Here is a 9788-nt window from a genome sequence, read left to right as displayed (position 1 = left end):
TAATGAGATCGAAAATGAGGATGTGTCAAAGAGACAACAACCTGGCAAAAGAGCAGAAACACAATTACCTACTTAAATCATACTTTCACAATTTGGAAATGATTGAACTAACCCAAACATCCTAAAAAAAAAATAAAAAAATGTAAATATAAAATTGTGAATGGAAATGGAGAATGTGTCAAAAATACAACATCCCGACCAAAGAGCAGACAACAGCTGAAGGCCATCAATGGGTCTTCAATGCAGCCAGAAACTCCTGTAAATTGAGGTGTGCTTCAGCTGGCCCCTAAACAAAAATGTGTACTAGTTCAGTGATGATGAATGTCACACTAAACTAGGATATATACACATGAAACTAAAAATCATCCTAGACTAACAAAGGCCAGGGGCTCCTGACTTGGAACAGGCACAAAAATGTTTATTTTTCTGTCTGGCTGGTTTTATTTAACCTTGACCTCATTTTCATGGTTCATTGGTCATGTTAAGGTTTAGTGGTTTTGTATACTATGGGCAGAAGGTCAACTATAATTTGTGTATAGAAAGATTGCTGTCGGACAGGGTTCACCTAACCTTGACCTCAGTTTTATGGTTCATATGTCAATGTTAAAGTCATAAGAAACAAGTGACCGGTGAAAAAAAGGTTTATTCAATTCTTGAACCAATGCATGTATATAACATAAACTTAGTCTTCTGTGCACGATTTTATAATTTTTTACGCAACCAAATCTTTTAATCGTAATGGTTTTTCTCTCTGTGTCTGTTATGAAGTGAAAATATGGCAGCTACTTAAATGTCGTGTTTAGAAGCCGAAGTTTACCGATTGACACCTTAAAGTAAACAATCAACAATTAAACGTGGACATTGAGCACATGTTTAACATGTACAATCAGATAATAGTTTATTTTAAGGACAGATCCATGTGTTTGCGATCACCAGATTTTTATGAGTGGGTTACGCTGAGGTCACTTTGCATACGGAAAATATATCAATGAAATTGCTTCCTGGAAGGAAGCAATTCAAATAAAGTAAAACTCTTTCTAAATATGAACAAATTAAAGAATTTTCTTCAGAATAAAGTATATGTACATAAATTTTATAATGAAAACTATCCATTTAGTTATAAAAAAAATATCAATTTTTTTTTTTAATTTGAGGTTTCATATGACTTTAAGTTTTTGTGATTTGGTCTTTTCTCAGATCTATTACTGTTATTTAAAGCATAAGGTCCACTTTATTTGGTGAATGGAATGTGTGTAAGGTGTACATATTATATGTCTTGCATTATTCATCTGACCTTGACCTTACTTTCATTGATTATTGAAATAAAGACTTGTGTGTGATACTTGAACCTTCATATACAGACTTTCAAAATTGATTCAATGGTGACAAGTAAAGCAGGGGAAATATATCAACATGTGCTCTCAGTTATTAGACAACACTCACTTTTTCAGATGCCAAACTGAATGCACATGTGGTATAAGAACTGATTTTTTTTAATAGATACTATTTAAGAATATGTGGTATAAGTGCCCATCCAAATCACAATTTTTAAAAGTAAAAGCATTATAGTTCAAAGTGCAGCCTTCAAGTTCGACACAGACACTTGTAAATGCACAATTTTATTAGTTGTTATTGGTTCCGATTGAGCTATTAGTAACTGTGTACTGTCAGATCTTAGTATATGTTACTTTTTGCTTTCCAGATGGCTTACCTGGTATGTTTTTTTATATATGTATCAACCTGGTGTTTTTTGCCCTTTTGAACAGATATTAATTGCTTGTTGTTATGTTGTACTCTAACACCACTGTCCCAGTTTAATAAGGGTTGGGTTGGCGCAGTAAAACATCTTTAAATCCTTCACATTCTTAGCGACTGTCCTAAGTCGAATTCGTGAACCTGTAGTTCAATGTATACTTCATAAATTATTTTGTAAATTTTTTTTTTTCCTTTGTTGCTTACATTATTAAATTTGGTGAATTGACAATCATACCTTATCTCTATTTTTATAATGCACAAAAACAGACTACCCTCACTTAGTGCCTATCATTAGAATATTCAACTAAAAGCCAGCCAAATAACAAATTAATTTTTTTCCTGACTTGAATGATCAATTTGTTAAAAACTCAAAAGATTCCATTAACTGTTTGCTCAATATTAAGTGGCAAAATATATCACCATTCAACTAAGAGGTTCAGCCAAGAGCAGAACAGGGTCAAACCAAGATAAGGTAGAAATTCCAACTTTTACTGAGAAAAGGTTTTTGTTGAGCCTCCAATTTTCAACAGAGAAAGCTTGACATAGGGATAGTGATCCAGCAGCATTAGCTAACTTCTTACAAGCTTTATATTTTAGAAGATGGTAGACCTGGATGCTTCATACTTTGTATATAGATGCCTCATGTTACGAAGTTCCCTCAGTCACATTTCCAATGTCCTTAACCTCATTTTCATGGTTCAGGGACTACTAAATGGATTTTTTGTAATGTTAAATAGGATAACTATATTTGGTATGTGCCTACCCTGCAAGGTCCTCATGCCCGTCAAGACAGTTTTCACTTGACCTCAACCTCCTTTCATGGATCAGTGAACAAGGTTAAGGTTTGATGCTCAAGTCAATATCTCAGATACTATTTGCAAAAGGTCTAGTATATTCCGTGTATGCAAGGTGTATAGTTGTATGTTTTTTGTGTTTTGGTCTGCTTTTCTTACTGGATGCAATAGGTCTTATATATTTGGTGTATGGAATGATTGTAAGGTGTACATGTCTAGTGGGGTGATGACCTCATTTTTATAGTTCAGTGGTGAAAGTTGTTTGAGTTTTGGTCTTTTTTTCTAATACTTTATGCAATAGGTCAACTATATTTGGTGTATGGAAATATTATCTGTTCTATGCGTCAGATGCACAGGTTTTATTTGACCTTGACCTCATTTTCACGGTCCATTGCTCAGTGCTAAGTTTTTGTGTTTTGGTCTCTATTTCGTAAACTATAAGCAATAGGTCAACTATTTTTGTTGTATGGAAGAATTGATAGCTTTACAGGTCTGCCTGGCATGGTTCATTGGTCAATGTTTAGTTTTCTTGGTTAATGTAAGTTTATATGACAGTTGTAATAAAGCTTTATATTAAGGACTGTCAACAATGGTCAACATAACATCAATAATTAGTAAAGAAGACATTTCAGTGTGTGAAGTAGAAGTTCTCTGGCTTATACCATTGTATACAGGACTTTGAGACAATTTCTCTCAATATAATTCCACTTAAACACAAAGAAAGCCTTTGACATTGAGATCACTTTGTAAATTTGATGTAGTGTTAAATGAAATTAAAAAAAAATATATCAACACAATGAATATGGCTGAAGGTACAAATTACTAGTTGAAATATAGAATACCAATGCTCATGTTCTGCATATCTTTTATACTTGAATTGCCATCAATCATGTCAATCGATCTCTTTTTATCTGACCCAAACACATACCGTATTTAAACATGCATGTATTAACTGGTCAGCTTGCCGTTTCATTGAAGTAACCCTACTACTACCAATTCATATGCCTCATGCCCTGATAAAACCTTTGTTATAAACATTGACGACAAGACTTCTTCATAAATGGTTTTTAAAAAAGAATTAAGTTGATCAACATGAACATAATAAATTTATTGCAATGCTTGCACAATTTTAAAAGATAAAATGAACAGCTTTAAAGTCACTTTGCAAAAGTACCAGACTAAAATGTCCTCGAAAAATTTATTGTCCTCCACGGAGACGCAAAACCAAATGAAGAGTTGATTCTTTCTGAATATTGTAATCGGATAATGTACGGCCATCTTCTAGTTGTTTACCGGCAAAGATGAGACGCTGTTGATCTGGAGGAATTCCTTCTTTGTCCTGGATTTTAGCCTTCACATTTTCAATAGTGTCTGAAGGCTCAACTTCTAGTGTAATAGTTTTGCCTGTCAATGTTTTAACGAAAATCTGCATACCTCCTCTCAATCTCAATACCAAATGAAGTGTTGACTCTTTCTGAATATTGTAATCGGACAATGTACGGCCATCTTCTAGTTGTTTACCAGCAAAGATGAGACGCTGTTGATCTGGGGGAATTCCTTCTTTGTCCTGGATTTTAGCCTTTACATTTTCAATAGTGTCTGAAGGCTCAACTTCAAGAGTTATAGTTTTGCCTGTCAATGTTTTGACGAAAATCTGCATACCTCCTCTCAATCTCAATACCAAATGAAGTGTTGACTCTTTCTGAATATTGTAATCGGACAATGTACGGCCATCTTCTAGTTGTTTACCGGCAAAGATGAGACGCTGTTGATCTGGAGGAATTCCTTCTTTGTCCTGGATTTTAGCCTTCACATTTTCAATAGTGTCTGAAGGCTCAACTTCTAGCGTAATAGTTTTGCCTGTCAATGTTTTGACGAAAATCTGCATACCTCCTCTCAATCTCAATACCAAATGAAGTGTTGACTCTTTCTGAATATTGTAATCGGACAATGTACGGCCATCTTCTAGCTGTTTACCGGCAAAGATGAGACGCTGTTGATCTGGGGGAATTCCTTCTTTGTCCTGGATTTTAGCCTTTACATTTTCAATAGTGTCTGAAGGCTCAACTTCAAGAGTTATAGTTTTGCCTGTCAATGTTTTGACGAAAATCTGCATACCTCCTCTCAATCTCAATACCAAATGAAGTGTTGACTCTTTCTGAATATTGTAATCGGACAATGTACGGCCATCTTCTAGTTGTTTACCAGCAAAGATGAGACGCTGTTGATCTGGGGGAATTCCTTCTTTGTCCTGGATTTTAGCCTTTACATTTTCAATAGTGTCTGAAGGCTCAACTTCAAGAGTTATAGTTTTGCCTGTCAATGTTTTGACGAAAATCTGCATACCTCCTCTCAATCTCAATACCAAATGAAGTGTTGACTCTTTCTGAATATTGTAATCGGACAATGTACGGCCATCTTCTAGTTGTTTACCGGCAAAGATGAGACGCTGTTGATCTGGAGGAATTCCTTCTTTGTCCTGGATTTTAGCCTTCACATTTTCAATAGTGTCTGAAGGCTCAACTTCTAGCGTAATAGTTTTGCCTGTCAATGTTTTGACGAAAATCTGCATACCTCCTCTCAATCTCAATACCAAATGAAGTGTTGACTCTTTCTGAATATTGTAATCGGACAATGTACGGCCATCTTCTAGCTGTTTACCGGCAAAGATGAGACGCTGTTGATCTGGGGGAATTCCTTCTTTGTCCTGGATTTTAGCCTTTACATTTTCAATAGTGTCTGAAGGCTCAACTTCAAGTGTAATAGTTTTGCCTGTCAATGTTTTGACAAAAATCTGCATACCTCCTCTCAATCTCAATACCAAATGAAGTGTGGACTCTTTCTGAATATTGTAATCTGACAATGTACGGCCATCTTCTAGTTGTTTACCGGCAAAGATGAGACGCTGTTGATCTGGGGGAATTCCTTCTTTGTCCTGGATTTTAGCCTTCACATTTTCAATAGTGTCTGAAGGCTCAACTTCTAGTGTAATAGTTTTGCCTGTCAATGTTTTAACGAAAATCTGCATACCTCCTCTCAATCTCAATACCAAATGAAGTGTTGACTCTTTCTGAATATTGTAATCTGACAATGTACGGCCATCTTCTAGTTGTTTACCGGCAAAGATGAGACGCTGTTGATCTGGGGGAATTCCTTCTTTGTCCTGGATTTTAGCCTTTACATTTTCAATAGTGTCTGAAGGCTCAACTTCAAGAGTTATAGTTTTGCCTGTCAATGTTTTGACGAAAATCTGCATACCTCCTCTCAATCTCAATACCAAATGAAGTGTGGACTCTTTCTGAATATTATAATCTGACAATGTACGGCCATCTTCTAGTTGTTTACCGGCAAAGATGAGACGCTGTTGATCTGGGGGAATTCCTTCTTTGTCCTGGATTTTAGCCTTCACATTTTCAATAGTGTCTGAAGGCTCAACTTCTAGTGTAATAGTTTTGCCTGTCAATGTTTTAACGAAAATCTGCATACCTCCTCTCAATCTCAATACCAAATGAAGTGTTGACTCTTTCTGAATATTGTAATCTGACAATGTACGGCCATCTTCTAGTTGTTTACCGGCAAAGATGAGACGCTGTTGATCTGGGGGAATTCCTTCTTTGTCCTGGATTTTAGCCTTTACATTTTCAATAGTGTCTGAAGGCTCAACTTCAAGAGTTATAGTTTTGCCTGTCAATGTTTTGACGAAAATCTGCATACCTCCTCTCAATCTCAATACCAAATGAAGTGTGGACTCTTTCTGAATATTGTAATCGGACAATGTACGGCCATCTTCTAGCTGTTTACCAGCAAAGATGAGACGCTGTTGATCTGGGGGAATTCCTTCTTTGTCCTGGATTTTAGCCTTCACATTTTCAATAGTGTCTGAAGGCTCAACTTCTAGCGTAATAGTTTTGCCTGTCAATGTTTTGACGAAAATCTGCATACCTCCTCTCAATCTCAATACCAAATGAAGTGTTGACTCTTTCTGAATATTGTAATCGGACAATGTACGGCCATCTTCTAGTTGTTTACCGGCAAAGATGAGACGCTGTTGATCTGGGGGAATTCCTTCTTTGTCCTGGATTTTAGCCTTAACATTTTCAATAGTGTCTGAAGGCTCAACTTCAAGTGTAATAGTTTTGCCTGTTAATGTTTTGACGAAAATCTGCATACCTCCTCTCAATCTCAATACCAAATGAAGTGTGGACTCTTTCTGAATATTGTAATCGGACAATGTACGGCCATCTTCTAGCTGTTTACCGGCAAAGATGAGACGCTGTTGATCTGGAGGAATTCCTTCTTTGTCTTGGATTTTAGCTTTTACATTTTCAATTGTGTCTGAAGGCTCAACTTCTAGTGTAATAGTTTTGCCTGTCAATGTTTTGACGAAAATCTGCATACCTCCTCTCAATCTCAATACCAAGTGAAGAGTTGATTCTTTCTGAATATTGTAATCAGACAATGTACGGCCATCTTCAAGCTGTTTACCGGCAAAGATGAGACGCTGTTGATCTGGGGGAATTCCTTCTTTGTCCTGGATTTTAGCCTTTACATTTTCAATAGTGTCTGATGGCTCAACTTCAAGGGTAATGGTCTTTCCTGTCAGAGTTTTGACGAAAATCTGCATCTGAAAAAGAAATACCCATTTTTATTGCTGAACATAATTTTTATCACTTGTTTAATCTTACTGTTAATCAAAAATTTTTGGTTTTACTTCCTGTTATCTTGTAAACTTAAGTTTTCACAAAACAAGGACAGTGAAACTTGAAAACTTCCTTCTACTTATAATCATGTCCATGAAAAAAGCAAATACACCTTATCGCTATTCCCGGCTGACCCGTCCGCTTGAACTTTTGACGTCAACAACAATCACTTTTCCATTGTGGCGGCAGACATTTTGTTTTATGACGTCAAAATTTTACGGGAACCTGTGTGATTTCCAGCAATGGCGGACAAATAGCGATAAGGTGTATACATTACGCTTGACGGTGTACCGACTACTGTTTGTGTTAAGTTTCATCACATGATCTAATTTAAATTATGTTTTGAATATTTTTTCAGTATATTTATTACTTTAACCCCTCTTTAAAAAGATATCTAACGTTTATGTCTCACAACCAGCATTTCAATTTTAAATAACAAAAAAAAAAAAAAACATCCCCCTTTTTTTATCAAATGCGTCATAACCTTTCCCTACAAACATTTTAGAAAAAAAGTCGACCAAATCGATAATGATATCAATATTTTAATTGCCATAATTAAAACTGTAGCGTAGATTACAAAATAAATCGAAAGTGAAATTATTAGATGAAAATTTTCAAGATGGCGACAAGCCTTTGTCAACAAAGAAATGGATAAAATGTAAAACTAAACGCACTTGCACATCAATCATAGAATATAACTTGAATATAAACATCTGTAGTTGATATTTCTTCATTTTACTGCCTTAATTAAAGACTTACCTTTAATGCTTTGTGATTCTTTTCAATAATATAAGTTATTCGGACTGTTTAACAATCTGTTTGCGCTGTATACTAATGTTTTTTGCGCAGGTCAGAATTATTTATACAAGTCCTGTCACGTGATGTTGTCATAGTTATTTTCAGATTTGTGATACATGTGATGTCTACGTGTACATGTATACTAAATACACGCTGATTAAATAGGAAAGTTCGAGAAAGGACGTAGATACTGTTGTGAAACGTACATTAGTTTGTTCACCGTAAACGAATAAACAAAGATAATCTATCAAAATAAATGTAGATAGCAAGAGTTCTATTAATTTTTTAGACGTTTCAATAAATAAATACTGTACAGTTAAAAACTGGGACATAAATTTTGATATATACATTATCCTCTTATGATCTCTTGTGTAGTCTTTATTATAAATTTTATGTATTCTTGAACATGATATTATTGTTTACGTGAAACATTTAATAAATTAGTCTAGGATGATAGTAGAGGCCGGGGGATAGGACCTTAAGTTTATCGGGACTCCGGGATCGGGTGTTTTTAAGCTCGGGATTTCGGGATTGACCCTTTCGGGATCCAGGAATTCTTTTTTGCGAATTTCAGGACCTCGGGATTTTGTGTTTTTAAGCCCGGGATTTCGGGATTTCGTTTTAATTTTCAAGCCCGGGATTTCGGGATCAGGACCCCTCCTATCCCCCTTATAGTAGGTCTGCCAAAATCTTTGATATTATTATAAATAATAAAAAATATTTTAATTATTTTCATTTTTGAATATAAACATAGTAAAAATGATGGTCATTTGAGTAAAAGTGTGTTTCTGGTTTATTCTTTCATGAACTATTAAGATTTGACCTGGTTATTTGAGAAAACTATCTGATAAACAATAAAATAAGTTGGAAAAAAATTTACTGATTAATCATGAACATCAATGAAATCAATTATATAAGTAGATGTATAGGAAGATGTGATGTGGGTGCCAATGACAGTGGCGGATCCAGGGGGGGGGGGGGGGGTTCCGGGGGTGCGCACCCCCCTTTATTTTTGCCGATCAATGCATTTGTATCGGGACATATGTTTTGCCCCCCCCCCTTTGCCCTGGGTGCCCTGGGTTAGCACCCCCCCTTTCGAAAATTCCTGCATCCGCCCCTGAATGAGACAACTCTACATCCAAATAACAATATATAAAAGTAAACCTTTATCGGTCAATGTATACGGCCTTTAACACGGAGGTTTGGCTCACACCGAACAGCAAGCTATGAATTAAGGGCCCCAAAATTACTAGTGTAAAAACATTCAAACGGGAAAACCCTCGGGGGGGCCACTTCAAACTTTTTTTGGTAGGGGTGAGCAGCTGAGACATCAAGTACCCCACCCTTTTCATATATTTTGTTAATCAAAAATATATACCTTGTCATATATTAATTAACAAAAAACAGACCTATAGATATATTTCAATATTTTTCCCGCTCATCATCACGTCCTTGTTAAGAAGCAAAATAGTCGCAATAATATCACCTTCTTTTCCAATAAATTTGTCACATCTTAAACACTTTTTTCTTATTAACCATTTTACATCTTTCATTATGAAGATATTTCAATTCCAAAATACAATACATATAAAAGACGTTTGGTCAGATCATCTATGGTCAGATAACTGTAATATCACCCCCGAGTGTAACACCTTCATTGATTTTAACATGTTTAAATATTAATTAAAAACTGATAAAAAAGTTCATTGCCGTTCCCTCGTAAAGGACCCTGTCACAATGG

The 9788-nt window shown here is 35.6% G+C and overlaps 1 protein-coding gene across 1 annotated transcript; it reads right to left on the bottom strand.

Moving 5' to 3' along the window:
• Positions 1-3638: 3638 nt before the first annotated feature.
• LOC139486596 (polyubiquitin-C-like) lies at positions 3639-8158 on the bottom strand. Its single transcript, XM_071271522.1, has 2 exons — positions 8009-8158; positions 3639-7173 (listed from the first exon to the last, which is right to left on the bottom strand). The coding sequence occupies exon 2, from the start codon at positions 7171-7173 to the stop codon at positions 3748-3750; it is 3426 nt and encodes a 1141-aa protein (XP_071127623.1). The 5' UTR covers positions 8009-8158; the 3' UTR covers positions 3639-3747.
• Positions 8159-9788: the final 1630 nt, after the last annotated feature.

The sequence above is a fragment of the Mytilus edulis genome, chromosome 8 (genome assembly GCF_963676685.1).
Source record: "Mytilus edulis chromosome 8, xbMytEdul2.2, whole genome shotgun sequence".
In the NCBI taxonomy this organism is placed as follows: domain Eukaryota; kingdom Metazoa; phylum Mollusca; class Bivalvia; order Mytilida; family Mytilidae; genus Mytilus; species Mytilus edulis.
The sequence above is the reverse complement of the archived record's forward strand: the minus strand, read 5'-3'. Positions and strand labels throughout refer to the sequence as shown.